Consider the following 24632-nt stretch of genomic DNA (forward strand, 5'->3'; position numbering starts at 1 on the left):
ACCCTCTACCAGAAACCTTTAGGATTTAGGGAAATGGAAACAATTTACTCCTTCTATAAAGGTTGAGTAGGTAATGGGATGTGTGTGTGTGTATGTGTGTCCTGTCACTTTATAGGATCCTTACTAAAGGTGTGTTAAGCTAGTCAGCCATTGCACTTTGGGGAGCATTGGTGACCAACAAACAGGTCAGGGATGACTTTTCTATTTTACCACTTGACGGTAATACTTAGCAGTGATAACTGAGATTATACATACAGGCTTGTGCTGTGGTTACGTATTGTACACAGGAGAAGCTTTAGAAAACTGAACAGTTTAATTTATACTTGGTTGATATCTTAAGAAATGAGATGGTTTTTAAATTCATAATATGTTATTTTTCAGATCCATTAATGCCTTCCTGATTGTGTATTTATTTATCTTACTGACCAAAGCTGCAGTATGCACTACGCTAAAGTATATTTGGCAAAGTATCCCCTATAACGATGAGCCTTGGTATAACCAAAAGACCCAGAAAGAACGGGACACTTTCAAGGTAATTTGTTTTATGCTAAAAATTTCAACTCTAGCACTTTGTGGCCAAGCCACCCTTTATTGAAATGCTGCTCCGATGATACCTTTTGTCAGCTTCTGGGTTTTCTCTTGGTTGTATGGTAGCCCTAAGCTGTTAAATATTTAAGAAGCTTTAGAGTTTTTTCATTTACTTGAGGCATCTGTGCTTGATTTTAGCTCTTTAGTTAAGAGTTTTAAGCAATTGGGCAAGAAGCTCTGGCATGTTAATATAATATGAGCTTGTGATATATCATGATAGGAGCATAATGGATGCCTACATATAAACTTTGATCCTATATTCATGTCTGGGGGTGAGTGAGCAGGGAACGTAATGAAGTGAAAAAATATTAAGTCAAAAGTTAAATTCACTGAAAAATAATGATAAAATTGAGGGTGTTTTCAAATGTTGTTTTTACATACTGTGGTAATAATTTTGACCAATGATAGTGTCATTGGGAATTTTCTTCTTTATAGAAAGAGCTGTGCTTTCAGCATTGAAATAAAGAGATAGAAAGTTAACACTCTTTATATTACACTTGCTTGATGGAGCTGTGCATCTGATTAGCATGAACCATTTCTTTTGTTTTAGGTTTTGAAAATGTTCACCGACTTCCTATCATTTATGGTTCTATTCAACTTTATCATTCCTGTCTCCATGTATGTCACAGTAGAAATGCAGAAATTCTTGGGCTCTTTCTTCATTTCATGGGATAAGGACTTTTATGATGAAGAAATTAATGAAGGAGCCCTGGTAAACACATCAGACCTTAATGAAGAACTTGGTCAGGTAGAACATATTTTTATTTAAATTAAGTTAACATAGTGGAAGTATCTTTTCTTGTTATCTGGATTACCAATGTTTGTGACCATTTCACATTTGGAAATGTGATTGAAAGAAAATTTCTTTATGTAGGCATGTAATGAAGGCAAGCAACGTTTTCATAGCTATAACGTCAGTTATTTTGCTGGCATTTTTTATAAGGATCTCAATTTATATGTTAAATTTGAATGTTACAGAAATTCTCTTTAAAACTCACCTGGTGATGTTAGATTATGAGTTAGTGCTTTGGAACAGGAAACATGTAATCTTCATCACCATCTAAAACCATTTGAATATAAAATATGAGATGGTAAATAAAGCTATTTTATAAATGCATTTTGTTCCATAAATACAATTGACCAGAGTTGTCCTATTGACATTTTCTTGGTACATTTCTGATCAGATGGAATATAGACCTAGCAAGCAGAATTGTTTATTCCAGTGCAAGAATTTAAAGGAAGGGACAACGTGAGGGCATGCACTCCTCAAAATACTTTTTGCTTCATATACCAGTGTAGCCCAGGCTGTGACCTTGTTTTTAACCCAGGTGCATTTGTTTTTTAATGCATGATAGTCTAGTTGTAATTCTTTCAGTGATGACTTCTTACGTGCTTTTCTTATCAACATTGAGAAAATTTTTTTCTTTTGTCTGAATTTACTGTGTGTCATGCAATGATCTTCACAAGCCGAGGGAATTTTTTGGCTTATATTTAATTCTAATGATATTTAGAATGTCAAGGCTGTGGATGTGTCATTTCTGTGACTGGGAGATGCAAATTCAGTTAATGGAACTGTGTGTGGCTGGAACAGGGCCTCACACTTGTTATAAATGGTGCCGATTTGCATCGACACCTCAAAACTCTCTTCCTGAATTTAGTTCCCTTCTGCCCTCACTCTCTATTTCTGTTCTTTACATAGCCTTTGCCTAAATCATAGTACTCTCTTGACAACTCAGTCACAAAGGTGAGAGGACTCTCCAGATATCATTTTGTTGAGACCTGACTTCAGGACTCCAGGATCCCACACCATGGAATCTGCATCCCACAGAGATACTGAGTCACTAAGGATAGAATAAGAAATGAATGAATGAATGAATACTTTTTCCTTAGACGTTGTTCCCAGAAGATTCTTTTGTAGGTGACTTCAGCCTCCACAACTGACCTTAGCCTTTTTAAACCAGAAGTTTCCATCCAGGGACAGAGATGTCTGAGTACAACTACTCTAGACCCAATAAAAGGCATCAATCTGCAGCATTTTGTATGAAAAAAGTTTGAGTTACAAGCCACCTCTGGTGAACTTTTCCCTGACAGCTGATTTGGTTCAGTAAATCTACCTATTCTAGATCCAGTGCCTGGCTGTGTGGATTAACTTACCTCAGGATGAACATGGCTAGCCCCAGACTACTGCAGATAGAACAGTCATCGTTCCACATGTGACACCTAATGCTCAGCAGAGACAAGCAGGCTCTCCAGGCCAGGTTCCATGAGATGAGACTCTTATCTCTTTATTTCAGATCTCCCCTCAGCAGATTCCCTGTTACCTATGGGCATGTAGTCTTCTTCCTGTCATCTAGAGTGTGTTCACACCGCAGAAAGTAAAGTGGAGTTTTGGGTAATGATCTGGTAAATTTGATCAGTGAAAAGAAACTAGAGTTTTCATTTCAGCCACCGCTTCTTTCCCCAACCAATACCTGCTTTTCTGGATGTGATTGTCATTTAGTCAAATCTCTAATTTAATAGCCAAACCACCATTTCATTTTATACGGTATAAAAACAACTTGCCATCATTATTAGCTCATATCTGTAGATACTACCTGAATGAAAATGCAAAGAAGTCTTGAAATAGATTCTTAGGCCATTTAGCATTCAGTGGACTGGTACGCACAAAATTAAGGGTAACCAGTTTCCTCTTTGATAAGTCATAATTTAAGATCTATGGGGCTTTTCATATTACTAAAAGCCCTGTCAATTCCCATCAACACCATTGCAAACACTTGCTTAACCTCTTTAAAAATGACTCACTCTGGTATTAAAAAAATAGGAAGATATGTTTGACTTTAGAAACGAAAAGAAGTAGACTGCTCAGTTCAGTTGGAAAAGAATGGGGTCTTTATGATCAGACATCAATCTTTTAGACATCCAAATGGTGTCAACTCATCTTGAAAAAATTGTGGGAATAGTCTCCTGCTTCATATCCCCACCCAATCTTGCAGCTATGCCTAATGATATGTCTGAGTATATACTCTGATTCTAATAATTCAATCCAGAAGTTATATATTGAACTTCTACTGTATATCTAGGATATGTTCTTGCTATTGAGGTTAGTATTATGTAGTAAACAAGAAACTCGCAAGTTGTTCACCATCTAGTTGAGGAAACACACATATCATACCTAACTATAGCAATGTGATCATAATGATCAGAAAATCAGTGAATGTGGGATAATGGAAAGAGTCCAGTACTGTGCGATTTTGGTCAAGTCAACAGCAATGACAATCAACATCTATATAATACCTTATTGCTTACAAATATATTTATTATTGAGCTTTATTTTGTATTCTTTACAGACCTGTGCAGCAGGTTTGGTTATTTAAGGTTACTATTTAAAGTTCAGAAAGATGAAGAGGTTTTTCCAAGGTCACAAAGTTAGTAGGTGGTGGAGCCAAGACTTGAGTCCAAGTGTTCCACTAGGTTGAACGACACGAAAATTGTTGACCAACTTGGACCTACAAAATAGGCGACTTCATGTGTTCAACCTTTAGTTCGGGGCTCTTTTTACCCTAGAACAGCTATTTCACTTTAGGCTTTCAAAATGATGGGTTTGAGCTTGCAGACAGGGGCTTTTCCAGCAGGCTCAAACACACCACTAAAGAGGAGGCTGCTGAGAGTCAGGCAAGTAGTAGCCTCTCACTCGTTAGCCCTATCTCTCCTTTAAATGTGAGAACTTCTTAATAACAGCCGATCCTCCCCTTCCCCTTTCCTGAGTATAGGGCATATATTAGAGCAGTGATTCTCAAAGTATGATCCTGGGACCAACAGCATCAGCATCACCTTGGAACTTATTAGAAATGCACATTATCCGGCCCTGCCCCAGAGCTACTGAATCAGAAACTCTGAGGATAGAGCCCAGTGATCTGAGTTTTAACAAGTCCTCCAAGTGAATGTGATGCACACTACAGTTTGATAATTACTGTATTTGGGTGTATTTTGTTGGCCTATACCTGTGAGATTAATTGTACGCACATCCGTACTGCACAAACTGTTATATATAGGCAAACAATTGCATTTTACGTTTTTAAAACGACTACCTGTGATACTCATAAAAGGTTTCTGAATGGGTTAATGCTCATCCAGGTGCAGGAGGTACAAGAGCCCAGGTCAACTTTCAGGGAAAAATAAAGGTTAATAATTTTGATCAGGAAAAAAAACCCAAAGAATTTCATTTTAACTGGAAAAATCTAGACGATAGAGGAATAATTCCACTTGGATTAGTTTAAAGAGAGAATTCAAACTTGGCTGGCTAACAGGAAAAAAAAGGAAGATTGGAATACTATATTTGTGCCAGTGCTGCTACCGTGAAAAGCTTTGAAAAATAATTAGAAAGCAACTACTGCTGGAGTTCCTCTTTTTCTCCCTTACATAATAAAAACCTTAATCTTGTGCTTATGCTTGTTCCTGTCAGCCTGTAATTTTAACTATTTAAGCATAAATTGCCAAAAAGGAGAATAAAATTATGGGTTTTCAAAAGCCAGATGTTATAAATAGCCGAGATAAAAACTGAGATAAAATGGAAATGCTCAAAATGTCTTATTTTACATGGAAAATTTATTTCATAGCTTATTTTTTCCATTATTTATGAAAGTATGCTTATATTATACTTTAACCTATCATTATAAACTCTACTTTTTTTAATTTGGAAACTTTTAAGGAGTTTCTAAAAATATACTATGTGGAAAGAAATTTCAATTATGTTTTTAATCATTGACTTGCTTTGTCTCCTAATTAACTGTTAACATTATTAATTTCCCTGTCATATGTATTATATGGCACAATGCATTTTACTTCAATCCAGTATATTTATAGAAAATTTTACTTTTCAAGGAAAAATTTTGTTACATCCCAGTTAAAGTTTCTATCAAATATTTTGTGTGTGTGTTTGTGAAATAAGTGGTCAGTATATTCTTGTTTCCCACTTGGAAAGTTGACTTTTCTTATGTAACTTCTTTACATCTAAACAGGTAGCTGTTAAGTTGAAGTGTTCTTAGTTTGAAAAAATAGCCACCTATTTCCTTCCTATTAATCTTGTATATTTGAGTAGGTTTACCTTAGACGTGATACTATTTCATTGTGTTTAAAAATACTTGTTCATTTCTCATTTGATATTGCTTCTGTTATTACCTGACATTTGACAAGAAGTCTTAGAAAAAGTGATTTTCGATGGATATGAAAATAGCTCTGCCTTACAGCTAACTAAAAATTAATCACACTGAAGAAAGTAAAAATGCATATGTATGTGTCCTTGTTTTTAGGTGGATTATGTATTTACAGATAAGACTGGAACACTCACTGAAAACAGCATGGAATTCATTGAATGCTGCATAGATGGGCACAAGTATAAAGGTGTAACTCAGGAAGTTGATGGACTCTCTCAAACTGATGGACCCTTAACATATTTTGACAAAGCAGATAAGGTGGCATTTTCTGCATTACCGTTTTACCTTGAGAAATCAATCTGTATGCATGTGTCAACCCTACATCGTGGAAATGAAGAATTTGGGTGCATGATATGGACTTTTGAAGAACCATTTGTTCTTTTGACTCACCTTTCTTATTTTACTAACACCTATAGAATTTGTAAACAAGTAGGATTTATAAGTAGAGAGAATTGTGGGAAATAGCATTTGGGTAAAACTTTCACTTGACTGTCTGTGTGATAATAATTTTTTGTGCTCTGTCTTTAAAAATATGAGCTGCTTCACGAATGATATCTATTCCAATCATTCAAGTCCCTGGAGTGCCTAAGCATTAAATGAATCAGAGTCTCCCTGCACCTGAGCTATTGCCAGATGGTGAATTAGATACTGAATGAACTCTTATAGGCCTGAAGAAGTCACTGCTTTGGTATTAGGTGGCACTACAGTAGTTTGAATGAGATAACGCAGCTCCTAGGGTATGTTAGCTGAGAACCAGGAATGCTAAGTACTAGGAAGGTAGATAGCTCATTTGAATATTAAGAATTTATAAATTTCCACTACTCAGTTTGCTGGAGGTTATAACATTCGCATTAATATCTCTGTTCTGTTCACTGACTAATTACCAAGTGATCAAAGTGAAAATAATAGAGTCACCTTCCTGTTACTGTTAACAGAATCGAGAAGAGCTCTTTCTGCGTGCCTTGAGTTTATGTCATACTGTAGAAGTTAAAACAAATGATGCTGTTGATGGACCTACGGAATCAGCTGAATTAACCTATATGTCCTCTTCACCAGATGAAATAGCTTTGGTGAAAGGAGCTAAAAAGTAAGAACTTATGTTATGCTAGATGAATAAGTTCTAGAGATATGCTATACAACATTGTACCTATAATTAACAATATGGTATTTTGCACTTCAAAATTCGTTAAGAGGGTGGATCTCATGTTAAGTGTTTTTACCATAAACAACAAAAAAACAAAGAGGGACAAGGAAACTTTGAGAGGTGTTGGGTATGTTTCTTACCTTGACGTGGTCATGGTATTATGGATGTTCGCTTGTGTCCAGACTTATTCAACTGCACACATTAAACATTAAATATGTGCAGTTCTTTGTATATCAATTATACCTAAATAAAGCTGTTTTAGAAATCCTGAGGTAGGTTGTAGAGAAATATATTAGCGTTTTTGAAGAGTGAGAAAGAAAAGTAAGCACTTCCTGCCCTTCTCCTGAGAAAGTGAAATCACAGGAGGACAGGAGTTGGTTTTTTCCGTTTGCTCAATAACCTTATCTTGTAAATATCCTTATTCTTGAATAAAAAGCTAAACTGCTTTATCTGAAAGTTTGTGAAAAATTCCCAAACCTAACCAGTTAAGACCAGAAAGAAAATAGCAATGCATAAATTTAACTTGCATTAGTATTTATGCCTACCTGCCAGAAGTCTGAGTCATATATTTTGCAAATCACATAACAATGGCCACTTTTTGTACAATGCATGGTATTTCTGCAGTGCTCCCAACAATCTTGACGTCATTTGGTAACTGATAGTCCTGTTTTACTGTTGAGACCCAAGATGATTAAGTGGCTAAAAGGTCACCCAGTGTGTTAGCTACAGAATTGGAATTACAAATTACCTCTTATTTGGTTACAATTTGTGACTTGGCATTAACTTGCTCTGTATTATCATCTCAGCCAGTAAGGAAAGTACAGTTATAGATTTAGATCTTATGAAAGAGAAGAAAACAGTAAACAAGTAGGAATAACCCCAGTGGGAGGGAAAATTACTCATTCTTAGAGATACTCAAGGGCCTTTTTTTTTTTTTTATTGTTTTTGACAGGTATGGGTTCACATTTGTAGGAATTCAGAATGGCCATATGAGAGTAGAGAACCAAAGAAAAGAAATAGAAGAGTAAGTAGCACTGTGTATTTGATGTTTGTCACTTCTTAACTCCACAGTCAACCTTAGATGGATTTAGGAAGGGCAACAAAGGAAACTGATTACGTCTACAAATGTAGGACTCTGCTCTCCCAGTTCAGAGTTTTCTGTAAATGTAGTTGGAGTAGGAGAAGACATTTTTCATAGAATGGTAGAAACTAGGATTTGAAGTGGAAATTATTCCCATTTGTTTCACATGTGGGTCCAGTAGCCTGAATGAGAGTCTGTCTGGTCTTTCTGAAATTTGGATGCCTTTTCAGGTCTCCAACACATGCTGTAAGAAAAATCAGTGAACAGGCATGAAGTCTTCTGCTGTCCAGAACCCAACCAATCACTCTGGGATTGCAAGCCTAGTCAGTCATGGCAGCTTTGGTGTCAGCTTTGTCTTGTTCTAGACGCTCAGGTGTGAGCCTCAGGGCAGTACTCTGATGCAGCAGTGTCTCCACATTTCCTTTTTTTTTTTTTCGCTACAGAGACTCCAACAAACAAAGCCATCTTGGCTTAATAGCAGATTTTAATTAGGCTCTGTGATTAATTTGAATTCCTTCATCTGAGCTTGAAATGTAATTATCTTATCTGACTTCCCTTCTGGCCCCTAGCATCTCATGAGACCTATCTCAGAAACCTGTAATACACGTAGATGTGCTTGGGGAATGTGTCCCTTTGGGGAAGGATGCTCAGAAGCCGGAGAGGAAGGCTCTTTGGCCTGACTGCCAGGAGCCCAGAGTCGTTGTCAGAGTACAGATTCTAGCCAGTTCACAATAGTGGCCCCATCTAGCCAACACCAAATGAGATGCTACATGTAGATGTCTTACACACACCCCCCAAAACCTATGACATGCTCACTCCCGTCAAAAAGAAGCTTTGTAGATGGACAGAGAGAACTGTATGGTGGTTACCAGGGGCAAGGGGGTTGGGGGGTGGGCACAAGGGGTGAAGAGAGGCATTTATATGGTGACTGACAAATAATAATGTATAACTGGAATCTCACAATGTTATAAACTATTAAGACATCAATAATAAAAAAAACAAAACTTTGTAGTAAATATTTTTAGGTCAAATACTTCTATCCGAGTTGCTTATTTTCAAGAAAAAATTTCCTCACATTCTTTTTAGTAAATAACTCTTATTTTTACTCTTTGTATCCTTTCATCTGATTAATATCTCAGCCATCCACACACAAATCTGATCATGTCAATTCACTGTTTAAACCCTTCAATGGATTCCTATTGCTCTTAGGATAAAATCCCTACTCTCTGAAATGGCCCACAATGTTCTCAGTTCCCAGTCCCTGATTACCTCTCTTGCTCTTCCCCTATGAACTAGGTTTCAAGCCTTAGAGAACTACAGTTATGCATCACTTAACAACGAGGATATGATCTGACAAATGTGTCATTAGGCGATTTCATTGTTGTGCGAACATCATAGAGTGTACTTACACAAACCTAGATGATATAGCCTACTACACACCCAGGCTATGTGGTACTAATCTTATGGGACCGTTGTCGTATATGCAGTCCGTCATTGACCAAAATGTCATTATGGGGTGCATGACTGTACTTTGAATTTCACCCATGGGCCATGTGCTGTCATGCTGCTGTGCCTTTGCACATGCTGTTCCCACTGTACTTGGAATGCCATGGTACCCTTTCTTCATCATGTCACTCCTTCAGAACACAGCTCAGGTACAGCCTCTTCCCTGGAAGCCTTTCTTCAAATGTCTTCCTTCTGTGCTCCCACATCTCCCCTGTGAGTTCCTTTGTTACAGTATTTGGCAGACTGGGAGGTAGTCATCTCATGACCCTCTGCCTCCCTTATCATTTGGTGAGCCCCTTGAGAGAAGGGACTCAGGCAGATTCATGATTATTCTCCAGCGCTGAGCGCTGTGCCTGACACATGGTAGGCACTCCATAGATTATTAAAATAACTGGCAAGGTGTGACTATTTCTAGACCCCTCCAGATACAGCTTGGCAGTCAGCTCTTTGCCCCCATTCCTACATAGTCCTTACCATTTTACGTAATATAAGGACAGGATATAGATACCCCTTAACCAACACTGGTGTCCTCTGACAGCATGTTCTAAGTGCAGAGAAATTCCCAAGACACAATGGAAAGCACCGGTTGTGCACACAACCAGCAGCCCTTACTCAAAGAGGAGAGCTCTGTTCATTTAAGATGTTTACGTATCTTAAGATGTTTCTGTTGCGCTTTATTTTTCCCAATGTAGTCTAGGTATTTTACTTTTTTCATTTTTCTTTTCATAAAGGTACGAACTACTTCATACCTTAAACTTCAATCCTGTCCGCCGTCGTATGAGTGTAATTGTGAAGACTCAAGCAGGTATGCATTTTTAAAACTTGACTTTTTCTCTTTTTCCATTTGTAGATTTGTATGTTGATCAATTATTTCAAGGACTACAAACATTTCATGTGGTAGTGTATGATTACCTAAAGTCATGCAAAATACTAGCTTTTGTATATGCCTTAACGTATTTATATAAGTACATATGTTCAGTTTGCCTAATTGTCAGTGGCAGAATCCCTGGTATGACAGTTTGTGTTTTCTTGGAAACTGAACTCTACTCCTCAGTCCTGGATGTCCAAAGGGGAACTGAAAGGGTGACTTTTTTATCGTTCAGGGTACTGACCAGTCACCAATAATGTCTACATGCTGCAGCCCAGTACAATTGGATGGTTTGAGATTACTAGCAGTAGAATCCTTGAGTGTAGACAGTTGCTGGTTATCCCTCCATGACCTTCCTAATTCCCCACTGCTTTACACTCTCTAGAAGCAGGTGGACTAGAGATGTCTAAAGGCCAGACTGCTGGGAAGGGGCATTGTGATTTTACTCCAGCACTCTGGGCTCTTTGTTTGACAGAGGAAAGCAGCTTGCCCTTTGCAGGGAAACCAGTACCATCATCCCAGGGTTTTCCTGTGTCCTTGGGAGAAGCCATAATGGTTGGGATGTCTTCTGCTTGGGTTCAGCAAGATGCATGGGGGAGCACTCTTGCTTCATTTGTGGGCTCTCAGATGCCTCTGTGTGTGTGTATCTGTCGCCAGGTGGTTTTTCAAAGTATCCTTGATTTATTTTCTAGTAATTTACTTTTTAGCATTAAATCTGTTCCATATTCCTTACTGTGAGAATGGAAAGATATAGACAGACCCTTGTGAACATATCCCACTTTATACATACTTTGTGGTGTAACTGCAAAGTCATGAAATTGATTTCATTATGTAAATGTAGAATTTGTTTTGTGGCACGCTGTGGATGTGTGAGAGAAAATTAAAAAAAAATACTTAACATTTGAAATACTTGCTGTTCTTACCTGTACACAGGCACATATGCGTTCTATTGCAAATGGTGAGATGTCTGGGGAGGGGGTCTGCCAAGGGCCTTGACCTCAGGGCTACACTTTTTTTTAACTTGTCGAACTCATCACTTTGCCTTATAATGATGAAGTGTCTTTCTTAATGCTCAACTGTGACTACTTTGCTGGGTACATGGACTGATATAAAGCATGCTTGTACTGGCATTCTAGAAAGCTATTCTCAAGTTTCCAGTAAAAACCGTCAAGCCACTGTTTTAAAAGCTGACTTGTATAATTTATTCAAAATGATTTTATTTTGTTTGAGCTTGAGTTTGGTCCTTGACATCTATAGATGCCACATGTGCACTTTAGACCGTGTTGACAACATTTTCAAAGAGAATTCAGATGCAGCTCCTTGACACAAGTACAGTCTTCCATGATTCACTGGAAGGAAGTATATTTTAACAGAGGTGCATGTTGTAAACTCTGGGTTATTAGTTGTGTCCATATTGGTCTTAAGAGGCGATAAATATTGTCCTGACAGAGTAAAGATCAAGATGTCTCTTTCCGTTTAGGTGAGCATTACAAGGCAGGCTCAGGTCATACAGCAGCTGGGTGGGAGAGGCCACCTTAATAGTTATCTGTTATTAAAATCCCAATACCAGTCTTAAAATTCTAAGTCGAGTACTTTGGTTCTTTATTTTAGGAGACATACTTCTCTTTTGTAAAGGAGCAGACTCAGCAGTTTTCCCCAGGGTGCAAAATCATGAAATTGAGTTAACTAAAGCCCATGTGGAACGTAATGCAATGGTGAGCCTACACCCCTCCCCTCAATAAATACAGAAATGTTGGAGATGACTGTGTTTATGGGATTGCTATTTAAATGACTGTTTAAATGAATTTTAGCTTATTTTTATGGTCCATTTTGTATTTAGGGATTTAGTAATATTATTTCCTTATTTTAATATAAAACATTACCATGGAGCAAGTTTCTCTTCAGAATTTGCAGCTTTGAAGACTTTTCAAGAATCTTTGTTTTATGTTCTGCTTTTTTTTCTTTTTATTTTAACCCCAAGAGCTATTATTTTGTTGTTCTGAACCTAATTGAATGTTACCTTTTTAGTTGCGATCTGTTCATTTTTTAAACTAAAAATGTGTCAGGATTTCTCTTTTGTACCGTTAAGCAAGAGTATTTAAAGAGAGTGTTTTGTTTTTTTTTTTTCCATTATGATTTGGATGACTAGAGATCTCCTACTTTGCTTCTAGGATGGGTATCGGACACTCTGTGTAGCCTTCAAAGAAATTGATCCAGATGATTATGAAAGAATTGACAGACAGCTTTTGGAGGCAAAAATGGCCTTACAAGACAGAGAAGAAAAAATGGAAAAGATTTTTGATGATGTTGAGACAAACATGAATTTGATTGGAGCCACTGCAGTGGAAGACAAGTAACCAGAAAATTAAAATCTTGTTATTATTTTTTTAATTTTATTTATTTATTTTGTTTCCCCAAAGCCCCAGTAGATAGTTGTATGTCATAGATGCACATCCTTCTAGTTGCTGTATGTGGGACGCGGCCTCAGCATGGCCGGAGAAGCGGTGCATGGGTGCACGCCCGGGATCCGGACCCGAGCCGCCGGTAGCGGAGCACGCACTTAACCACTAAGCCATGGGGCCGGCCCAAAATCTTGTTATTTTAATGACCAGTCAATTAGAGTGGTATCTGTTCAGATTGGTAATTTACTCTCAAGTTTTGAAATCTTTGATTCTGCTTTGTCTATACACCAGATTTTGAACTGTTTGTGGTAATGTTTTTTAAGTTAAATATTTGTTACATAGGAGAATGAATCTGTCATCTCTAAGGTCTTTTGAATATTTACTAAGCCATCCATTTATTTATGCAGATATTTATGAAATAGTCTTACTATGTGTAGGGAGCTTTGTGCTAGAGGCATTGTTTGAGCTGGTGCCTGGTAGAATGGGCAAGATTTTGACAGAGATGAGCAGAAAGGAAATTCAAAGTGGAGCAAACAACGTTAAAGCTCAGTCTAACCTGGTTTAACAGACTCGAGCATGTTTTTGCATACTTGAAAATAATTTGCTTCAACTATTCAGGCTGAGCACCGCCAGACATGATTATAGGGCTCCACCATTGATCTGACTGAAAGAATAAGTTTTAGATATTTTAGGAGTTTCTTAGAAATTATAAATGCAAATTGTGAGACTTAACCAAACAAAATGGTACATATATTCAGCCATATTGGAAGGTATTGAAATTCATTTAGTCTAATTCCACGATTATTCTCTAGCCAAAAGGAACTCAGAGTCTCATTCTTCTTCTATCCTGGTCTTTCAGAATTATGCTTAAGTTCTCTTTCAGGATGGTTAATTTTCCTATTCTTAAAGCTCTGCAGAGATGGGGATTCACTGACTTCCCTCAATATTTCATTAGAATATGTTTGGCCCTTCCTGTTTTGAACCATGTAAAGTATTTGTATGGTGAGGTACAAAATATAATGAAATATGCTAAAGTGACAGTGAATAAGAACGTTTGGTGAGTTTCTAAACATTTTAGCTAAGACTGATGATTCTCAATTCTGCCGTTGGATACCAGTTACCTCAAGAGATGTCATGAACTTTTCCAAACCTCATTGTTTGAAATTCACTTTAATAAGTAAAACTATGCCAGAGATAACACTCAGAAAGAGTAGAGGATATATATAAGAAAACCAATTGTGATAACATGTCAGGACTCCAGAGTTGCTGTGAATTATAAAAATGCTCTCTTTAACAAGCCTTCTTGCAGAATCTGTCAAGAATTTTCGAGGATAACAAGGTTTCCTTTGTGTTCTCAGGCTACAAGATCAAGCAGCTGAGACCATTGAAGCTCTGCATGCGGCAGGTCTGAAAGTCTGGGTGCTTACTGGGGACAAGATGGAGACAGCTAAATCCACCTGCTATGCCTGCCGCCTTTTCCAAACCAACACTGAGCTCTTGGAACTGACCACAAAAACCATCGAACAATGGGAAAGGAAAGAAGATCGATTACATGAACTGTTGGTAGACTATTGTAAGAAGTTGCAGCATGAATTTCCTAGAGGTTCTAGAAACCTTAAAAAGTAAGAAAGTGCAACAGTTTCTTATATTTAGACAATAGTAAAGATGTAAATCACAGCTGCTTATGCAAAAGGCTCCATTTTCTGTAATTTATCATTCTTCGTTTGCAGGTGATTTATTGTAAGTTTAAACCTTCCCTGAGGACTTGGCTAATGGCCCATTTGAGATTATTTGGCACTTGCACTTCTCCTTTAATTTAAAAGAAAACCCTGTACTTCTCAAGGTTTAGAAAAGTAGTTCAATCTCTAAATGTTTAGAGTCTTGGTATTTAGCCTGGTGTGTGTTAAGAAAAAAAATATTACTTTTCACAGTCTCTTAAAATGAATGTAATAAAACCAGTCTCTATAACAGTTTTCATGCATTTTGAGGTCATGGAGCCATTTTCTGTATGGATTTTCGTGCCCCAGAATTCCAAAAGGAACCAAATACTTCTTAACAAGGCCACTTCAACTCTGCTTTCAACTATAGCTTGCTTAGGGAGAACTTGTGGGACCTAAGAGTCTCAAGGAAAGCCACTAATCCACAATAATTCAATTATCAGAGGTATATTTTCCTGTACTTACCATTGACTAAAGCTTGGCCGTGTCTGACCCGATTACTGGAATTCACCTTGACCATAAGCAAATTGATTTCCTCTTCTGGAATGCCACAGGATGTGCCTGCACTATGTCCAAAGACCCCTAGATAATAGTATTTTCCATTTCTTGAGCACACTCTTTGTTCCATGAACAATATTAAGCACTTTATATAATTATTCTCATTTAATCTTCACAACAACCCAGTAACACAGTCTTATTTTCTTCATTTTACAGATAGGGAAACTAAGGCCCAGAGAGATGAAGTGATTTATTCAAGATCACACAGCTAATAAGTAGTAGAGAAAATCTATCCAATTCCAGAGCCCATGCTTTTGACAACTATGCTATATCTGTATCCTCATCTTTAGTGTTTAAACAAGCTTTAGAGATGAATAGCTCACATTCATGAGGCTATGGCCAATTCTAAAACAACTGTTCTTCTGGTACTTTGGCATCAGTGAGAGTAAACAGGTTTTTATTAATTGCCTATGATAAATGTTTCCTTCCTTTAGTCAAGTGGTACTTATAAAGGCAGTCCAAATTACATGCGTTTTACTTTTCCATTTGTCTTAGTCTGCTCGGGCTACCATAGCAAAATACCACAGACTGGGTGGTTTAAATAATGGAAACTTATTTCTCACATTTCTGGAGGCCAGAAGTCTGGGATCAGGGTGCTAGCATGGTCAAGTTCTGGTGAAGTCCCTCTTCCTGGCTTACAGATAGCTGTCTTCTTGCTGTGTCCTCACATGGCAAAGAGAGAGGAAGCTCTGGTGTCTTTTCCTTTTATAAGGGCACTAATCCCATCATAAGGGCCCCACCATCATGGCTTCAGCTAAACCTAATTATCTCCCAAAGGCCCCGTCTTCAAATAGGATCACATTGGGGGTCAGGGCTTCGACATAGGACTTTTGAGGGGACACAATTCAGTCCGTAGCACCATTCAGCAGCTCTGGGGCACTTCTGTAAAAGCCAGGGTTTATGGAAAACATAACCATCTCAGAACATCCCCTCTTCCTGGCTCATCTGTTTGGAGTTGGGTACAGTCTTTCCCCAAGTTACACAGGCATCAGACCCAGAATTACCTTTGCCAGCTTCTGCTCCTTTCTTCCTTCCACTTCAAATCAGCCACCACGCCTTATCCACGTTCCCATTCTCACCACTTCACATCAGTGAGTGCTAGCAATACTCAGATTCCTAGCAACTCATGCCTTGAATCCCTAAGCCTCTTTGCCTGACGAGTGGTCCTTAAGTGTAAAGTACTGCCCGTATCACAGCCCTGCTCGGAAACCTTTAGTGATTCTCCATTACCCAAAGAGTCAGCTTGCACCAAACGCCTCAAGACACCTTTTCAACTTGCTTTCCTAGTGTACCACAGCATACGTTCTCTCCCCTCACCTCTCTGCCCTGTCTTTTGAGTTCCATTCCAGATAATCGCACCTCACAAAGAACCCACTGCTCTTTCCTATCTGTATTTATTGTCCCAATCACTGGATGTTAACCATTTAATATCTTGTTTGGTTGAGTATATTCTCTCATGTATTATTCTGTCACCCCAAGGAAATTTTCTGTTCTCCAAGGGAAGATTAGTTAATAATTCTTTCCATTCTTCTCTATGGCCTACTTACAGTTGATGTGTACAAGTATTGCTTGATTGATTCTTGAAACACTGTTTTCTGCACATTATATCAGCTCTGTGAGTAGGGGAGCAAAGAAGGAGAACACATGATTGATATCTCTAATTAGTGAATAAAACATTCTCATAAAATTATGAAGCAAAATATGGATACAAAACATTATGGTGTTAGCACTATACACCAAAGAAATATGGAATAAAGAAATGATGAGGCATATTAGGCTCTCCCTCCTCAAAGTTTGTTCCATAGAACAATAGCTCCGTTATCACCAGAAGCTTGTTAGAAATGCAATATCTCTTGTCCCCCCAAACCTGCTGAGTCAGAATCTCTATTTTAACAAGATTCCTTTAAACGTTAAACTTTCAGACGCATAAAATTAGACAAATGAATCTATAATGATGAGATCCTGCTGTGTCTAATATTTTCTCTGCAGTAGTTCTCAAATGGCACCCAAGATTCCCTGAGCAACAATTGATTAATCACTCGTTTTTTCTTAATTGCAAAAAAATGAAATGTTAATTGGTAGAATTTTCTCAGTTGTAAGTTTTCCCCCATATGGTTTTCTTAAATACTTGGCACCTGTTACATTTGTCTTTCCTGGCACTTAATATCTCTTAGTCCTGGCTACGCATGAGAATCACCTAAGGAGCTTTTTAAAACGTACCTATATGTAACCAAGCCTTGCCCAGGATACTCTGATTTAATTTGTCTGGGGATAGACCTAGGCCACAGGCAGTTTTTTAAAGCGGCCCAGATGATTCTAAACGGAAGGCTATGGTTGAGAACCACTAATCTAGTATAAAATTATGCTTACTTAAGGAATATATATCATTATTGTATGGTATTCATTAATGAACACCTTGTCTTTTAGGTACTCATCATATTTGAGCAGCCAGGTCTATTGATAGGTTTTGTCATTCAGGCAAAGATACAGTATTAGGAAAAAGTCTTCTTTGATTTGTATGCTCCAAAGCCATTTTGTCTTTTCCCTGTATTGTTAAGGAGTTTTCACATTGACTCATGATTTGTCTTCGTATCAGAGTTTGACTAATGGATCTGTAGTTTCCGGAATTCACATTGAGTTTCTTATACAGAGACCTACTGCTAAATGTCTGTTATTTTTATACCTTTTAGAACTTAATGTCATCTATGTGGACAGCTTGAATCTCAAAAATGTGATAGACAGTCCCTATTGTGCCATTATTAGAGACAATTGCTTCTTTAGAATTTCCAGGTCCAGGAACCAGATTGATGATGACTGTTTGTGGGACCCTCCTCTTTGTGGTTTAGAAAAAATCAGGTTCCTAAATAGAAATATATAATAGATTCAAAGACAGCATTGTTTTTCTTTTTCAGAGCATGGACAGAACATCAGGAATATGGGTTAATCATCGATGGCTCCACGTTGTCACTCATATTAAATCCTAGTCAGGCCTCCAGTTCTAACAATTACAAAAGTCTTTTTCTACAAATTTGTATGAAGTGCACTGCAGTGCTCTGCTGCCGGATGGCACCATTACAGAAAGCCCAGGTAACTGAATTATTAGTTAATGTTCCATTCCAGGTACTTTTGTATACATATATGCAAATGTTCACTCTACTTTTAATTTGTTTCTTCTTCAAAGAGCCATTATTATCTTATTACATCTTCCCTGGCTTCTTCCTCTTTGTGGTCATACTCAAGAGTCTTCCTACCAATTTGAGTTAAATTCACCTTGTTGTCCCCTCAAGCTGACTGTCCAATTCCTCACCTTCCAAACTTCTCTAATGAGTACTTGGTGCCTGCTGCCTGCATTCCACTGCTCCTGGCCCCTCTATTTCATTAGCCCCATGCATTCTTTCTTCTCATCTTACTCTGTTGGATCTCCTGGAGGAGAGCAGTGACCTCCTTGGTGAATCCATCATGCTGTCTTCCGTTCTCCTTATTTCCCTGCTGCAGTTGACACTATCACAGTCCTGACTTTTTTTTCCTCCTTGACAACGTAGTGTCTTTTTATATTGTTTCATCCTCTCTCTTCTTTCTGATTATCAGTTTTCTCTGGGGCTAAGTCTTTCTTCTGCTTTTCACTTATAGCGTATCTCTCTGGATAAGAACATCCATTTCTGTGACTCCCATTGATATATCTCTGGTCCTGACTTTTCCTTTTCATTAAGTCTCATATTTCTAGCTTCCTGTTAGATAGCTCCATATGGATTCCCCACTGTCACATTAAATTCTAGTGTCTAAGATAGGTCTTATAATTTTCTCCTTCAGGCCAGTTTGTTTTATCCCTTGTCTTCATTATTCCTATTACCAGTGCCATTTTTCTTTTGCTCCCTGAGTCTCCATACAACCTTTGATCCTTCTCTTCTCTCACTCTATATATAGTCACCATGTCCTATTGATCTTACCTTTTGTCATAGCTCACATTTTGATGCCATCTTTTTAAACCTTTTACCTCCAGCCTTATGACTTTACACACAGATAATTTGGTTTAGTCTCCTCACTAGTCTCCTTGCTTTCACCCTTCCCCCTTCAAGTCTCTTCCCCCATACTCCCAAATTAATCTTGTTAAAACACTTCTCCCATGGTATATACTTGTTCAGATACTTTCAGTAGTATCCTAGTCCTTTAGCACAGAGAGCAGATGACTCAATGTGGCACTCAAGGCTCACTGCTGTTGGCCCTTAATGTGTCTCTACATACTTTATGTCCAGCATCATTCTTGTATCCAGCATGAATCCTCCTCTCTTGTTGGTTGTTCCCCCTTTGTGTCCCTTCCACGTGCCATGCTCCTGACAACTTCCAAAGCTTTCCTCATATCATTTCCTCATCTGGAATACTCTCTGAATTCCTCTTGGCCTAACAAAAATTTTGCTCATAAAACTCAGCTCAAGGGCCACCTCGCATATGCTCTCTTTCCCAGTTCTTCCAGCCCACATTGATCTGCTTCACCTTGCTTCCTTGTACTCACTGGCTTCAAAGAAACTTAGAGTCTCAGTTACACACTTTTTCACTTCTGTATGCACTGTAGAATATTCTTTCATATGTGTTAGTCTTGCTTCTTCATATTCTTCAGCTGCTTGCTCTAGACTAGGGGATGGCTGTGTCTTTGGCTTCTCCTTTATACATACCTCACCCCCTATCTCACACATGCATACGTACACACACACAGCCCATCTTAATTTAGGACCTTGTTTCTGTCGACCTTCTTCTCATGCCCAATTGACACCACTACTAGTTGCTCTTCTTTCTTTTCTTTAACCTTCAAAGCCTTGGCTAGCCCCAGCTGGGGAAACATATCTTAGCAGAACAGTATTTGTAGGAATCTATCACTTTAGTCAGAAGTAATATCTTTGGGCCGGCCCCGTGGCTTAGTGGTTAAGTGAGCGCGCTCCACTGCTGGCGACCCGGGTTCGGATCCCGGGCTCACACCGACGCGCTGCTTCTCTGGCCATGCTGAGGCCGCGTCCCACATACAGCAACTAGAAGGATATGCAGCTATGACACACAACTATCTACTGGGTCTTTGGGGGGAAAAAATAAATAAATAAAATCTTTAAAAAAAAAAAAGAAGTAATATCTTTTTTGTTTCCTACATTCGTTTGTTGCTCAAATTGCTCACCTGGGTTCTGACTACTTGACTGCCCAGGCAGGTATCTGAGTTTCTGGCCCCATGCTGCTTCTCCCGCCCAGAATATAGAGCCCCCTGTGGGTCAGTCCTCAGTCTGTTTTATTTCTCTCACTATAGTCACTCCTTCCAGGATATCACCTACATATCTGTCATGTCCATATAGCTGAGTTTCAAGTCACTTCCTCAATCCAAATCTTTGGGGTTCTGCCTTACTTCCTCAGCTGCTTACTGAACAGATCTTGGCTGTGTCATTGTCACCTCAACTCAGCCTTCTCTAAAGCCCAGCTGTCATTTTCCTTGTCTTTTTCTGCGTCTATTACTGAGCTCACTGTATTTCCAGGTTTCTAGATGGAAAACCTTGAAATCTGTTTGACTTCCCCCATGGTTTACCCTTCCATGTGATCTCAGTCATCAAATTCTGTCCATTTTCTAGTACCTTGTCTTTTCCATCTATTCCTTTCTTTCCATTACTTTCCATGTTCAGGCCTTTAACACCTCATTGAACTCTACCTGTAACTAGCCACCTAACTTCTCTCTTTGCCTGCAGTCTTGCTTTTTCTTCCCATTCCTCCTACACCATACTGCCACTTTCATAATATCACTCCCTTTTGATGTGGCCCAAGATGTACCTGTCCATGTCCCCTATGTGAAAACTCCTCTGGTCAAGCCAGATCTATTTTCTGAGCATATATTGTACTTACCTGGCTGTGTGCCTTAGAACATGCCATTCCCTTTCTCTGGAATATTCCTCCAACCCCCTTTTCCCCATCTATGCAAATCTTACCAATCTTTTATGACTTAGGTCAAATCACTCTTCCTTCTGTAAAATCATTCCTGGTCACTCTGGCATGTAGTGTCCCCTCCCTTCTCTGACATCATAGGTCTTCTTATGTGGACGACTTAGATGACAGTGTTATGTATTCCCTTGCACAGATACTGCATAATATAATCTTGTTAATCTGATTATCTAATATTCTTGTGTCTATTCCCTATCTCTACTACTCCGTTATATGCTTCTTAAGGTGTGTGATCAAGCCTTATATCTTTTTTTGGATATTTGCACATTGTATTGCGTGTAGTTATAGTTGATCAATAAATAACCTTTAGTAAATTGATTTCTTTTTCATGAAGCTGTCTGAGAGATTGAAGAGAAGTTCTTAATCCAAGTGTCTTGGGGCTCAGTAAAAAACTCCATGTTTATCTCTCTAAATCTTTCGTGATTTGGTAGTCCATGACCATATATCCTTTTATCTTTCCACAAGGACGAGCTTTAATCTTTTTAATCTATATTTTCATGCAGAAGCTGTCACCCTTGATAATTTTATTGCCTTCCCTAGACCTTTTCTGGCTGCAGTTTTTCTTCCTTGAGGTGCAAATCATTACTGCACACAGTATAACAGGTGAAATTAGTTTAACCAGTATTTAGCCAATCAAAAACAAATTTAGTTTGGGTTCTTTAATTTTGTCTTTGACTCACTTACAGATCATTTCTGACACTCTTACAAAGTTTTTAAAAAGAACCAAGTTGAGAGGAGGGATTGGGAGAAAAGGGACATTTCACAGTAATATCATTTTTGTGTTAAATGAAATTAGGATTTTTTGTATGCTATTTAATACAACTAAAACCTGACTTAATTTTGTTTAAAGAAAAGACTGCAGCGTGGTTTAGCCTTGTATAAATTATTTTTAATCACTTCAGTTATGTTGAAAATGGATTTTATTTATGTTAACTGGTGAAAGCAATTGTGAGCACAGAATTTTTGCAAGGCATTATTTAGCTACTGAATTATATAAGCTTTTTAAAAGCTGCTAGCTTCCAAGGGGTTTTGAGGGTTGACACATAAAGCAGTCATTATCTAAAGCATAGGGTGGGAGGGCAGCTGCTTACCCAATACACTCCCACAAGTAACTCTGCCGGGAGGAAATTTGTTTTATTCAGTACCTACCATGAGCACAGCATTGAGCTGCACTGTGCCATTGACATGTCTTGAAGAGACACTCAGGAAATAGTAACAGGCTTTATACGTGTAACTTGGCATCTTTCTGCAAATCTCACCACCTTTAAGATGCCCCCCTTTAAAATGCAGCTACCTATAGGAGAGATCAAATCATATTGGGCAGTGGAAGATTTAGTCAAGTTTAGTTGTCAGCTAGATGGGTGCAATAATTTAACATTAGATGACTCCCTGGGAATAAGGGTTGGGGTCCACCCAGAGGAGGTGGGAGTATCGGCAGGGAGGAGAGAGGGAGAGGTTACCAAAAACATTGTTCTCTCACTTCCCCCTTTTGTTCCTGTAGCCCTATGCATGTTACCCCAAATCAGCTTTCTGGTCTCCACTGTCACACACGCAGCGACCTTATCTGAAAGGACACGTGAAGCAATGACAAAAGAAGGAAATGTGTTGATTGCTAATATAGGTAGGAGGCAGGGTTTCTTGACAGTTCATACATGCACAGAGCCAGAAACAAGTGGGCACTGGTGTTAACATTTTGAAAAGCTGTGTTCTTCTGCCTCTGAGAATTTGAGACTATTGTACATATATGCACAAACTACCTTTCTGTTTACAAGGCCTCCATTTACAAGTGTGAATGAGGCATATACCCCCATTGTAGTACAATCTCACATTCTACTTTGACCTTTTCTATACCTCTTTTGTATTTAATGTTTAGATTGTCAGAATGGTGAAGAATTTAAAAGGCAGCCCAATAACACTGTCGATAGGTGATGGTGCCAATGATGTTAGTATGATCTTGGAATCCCATGTGGGAATAGGTAAGAAACATCTGATGAGATGGCAGCTGTAAGTTATCAGTATTGCTTTTAGGTAGAATGGTCTTATATTCTAGAGAGATTATTTTGCTTGCTCATCTTGAATTCGAATTTGGGAATAACTGTTAATCGAATGAAGGTCCTCATGTGATCATGGAACATGTCCATCCCAAGGTCCTACCCCTGGTGGCAATGTAGCAGTATAAAGTTAGAGGATATTTTTATATTAGCCAGGTAAGATGAATTTCCCAAACCTGCTGGCAGCACAAGTGATCATTTAGCTCTCACTTAGACGACATGCATGCAATTTCATTGATTTTTCTGCCCCTGGCCAGATCGCCTGCTTATGTTGCTGCACCATATCTTTTGAGATTCTTAACTTTTGAGACTAAGAAATGATAATTGGTTGGCTGGTTCTCCACACAGTAATATTTATGGGTGGTTTGGGCTGTAGTGTTGAATTTATATGTTGGCATGCGGCAACAGCTTTTCTACAACCTGCAACCTTTTTTCCCCTGTCAGGCTGCTGGTAGGCAGCAATCCTAATACCAGCAATTCCTTTTTTAGAGAGGGAGAAATAATGAAATTAGTATCTTGTACTGTAGTTTGGAGTCCCAAATTCTTTCTATTTGGAAGTAACTCTATCTAATGTGGAACTCTAAATTCTACTCATTGGTTATCCAGCGTGGAAATGGCCTGAAGCTGCTTGAGTTTATGGAACACTTGGGCTATTACTCAGTTTCATTAAGTGAAAGGACTTCACCATCTCATTGTAACTCTTCAGTTTTGGGCTCCTAGACCACAACCCCCAGGTCTCTGAGCTGCTTTAATATAGCACCTACTGTAGCACCATGCACAATTAAGCACACTTACTAAGTGCCTTTAAAGTAATTTTCTGATTTAATTTTTGCCTCAAGGTAATTTTTGCCTTGTAATGATTAAAATAATTATTCTATTTAATTGTTTTAGATTGTGTTATAAATAGGTAATTACCAATTAAACTTAGTTTTACTTTTTATTGGTAAGCCTCACTGTCACTGTTAAAAGTCAAAACCGCTTTTTGATTAAAAAAGCAAAGCTAAACTATACAATTGAACTAGAACATGTAAGCAAGTTAAAAATACAAAGTAACAAGTCAAGGGGTTGCTTATTCTATAAAATACTCACCTTATGGAGATTTTCTTTTCTTAGGTATCAAAGGCAAAGAAGGTCGCCAAGCAGCCAGGAATAGCGATTATTCTGTTCCAAAGTTTAAACATTTAAAAAAACTGCTATTGGCTCATGGACATCTATATTATGTGAGAATAGCACACCTTGTACAGTATTTCTTCTATAAGGTATGTGATGAAATATTTGTAATTTAATTTATGACTATTTAATTCAGCATTGACTCAGCTTAATCCTAGTGTTTTTTCTTCCTTTTTTCATGTTTCTTTTGCCGTCTTATTACTGAAATTTGTGGCCAGCAACAGAGATGATCTATTTAATGAATCAGAAACCAAATATTCCTTTTAATGCAGGAGATTTGAGATGAAATTTTTAAGTCAACTTTCTTGAAGTATAGTTTAAATACAATAAAATGTACCCATTAAAAGTTTACATTTTCATTTTGAC

At 38.2% G+C, this 24632-nt stretch overlaps 1 protein-coding gene across 4 annotated transcripts in view; it reads left to right on the forward strand.

Annotated features, from left to right (window-relative positions):
• ATP11C (ATPase phospholipid transporting 11C (ATP11C blood group)) overlaps positions 1 to 24632 on the forward strand; it is a 177200-nt gene that overhangs the window by 115371 nt on the left and 37197 nt on the right. For all 4 annotated transcript variants that reach the window (XM_014796220.2, XM_014796216.2, XM_014796219.2 and 1 more), the window contains exons 11-22: positions 382 to 532; positions 1139 to 1336; positions 5898 to 6059; positions 6737 to 6888; positions 7898 to 7969; positions 10264 to 10337; positions 12012 to 12115; positions 12572 to 12753; positions 14161 to 14424; positions 17991 to 18165; positions 22919 to 23021; positions 24210 to 24355. In XM_014796220.2, coding sequence (XP_014651706.1) covers positions 382 to 532; positions 1139 to 1336; positions 5898 to 6059; positions 6737 to 6888; positions 7898 to 7969; positions 10264 to 10337; positions 12012 to 12115; positions 12572 to 12753; positions 14161 to 14424; positions 17991 to 18165; positions 22919 to 23021; positions 24210 to 24355 — 1783 coding nt within the window. The remainder of the gene's footprint in view (positions 1 to 381; positions 533 to 1138; positions 1337 to 5897; positions 6060 to 6736; positions 6889 to 7897; positions 7970 to 10263; positions 10338 to 12011; positions 12116 to 12571; positions 12754 to 14160; positions 14425 to 17990; positions 18166 to 22918; positions 23022 to 24209; positions 24356 to 24632) is intronic.

This window comes from Ceratotherium simum, chromosome X (assembly GCF_057802395.1).
Source record: "Ceratotherium simum simum isolate JZ-2026a chromosome X, ASM5780239v1, whole genome shotgun sequence".
NCBI classification, from domain to species: domain Eukaryota; kingdom Metazoa; phylum Chordata; class Mammalia; order Perissodactyla; family Rhinocerotidae; genus Ceratotherium; species Ceratotherium simum.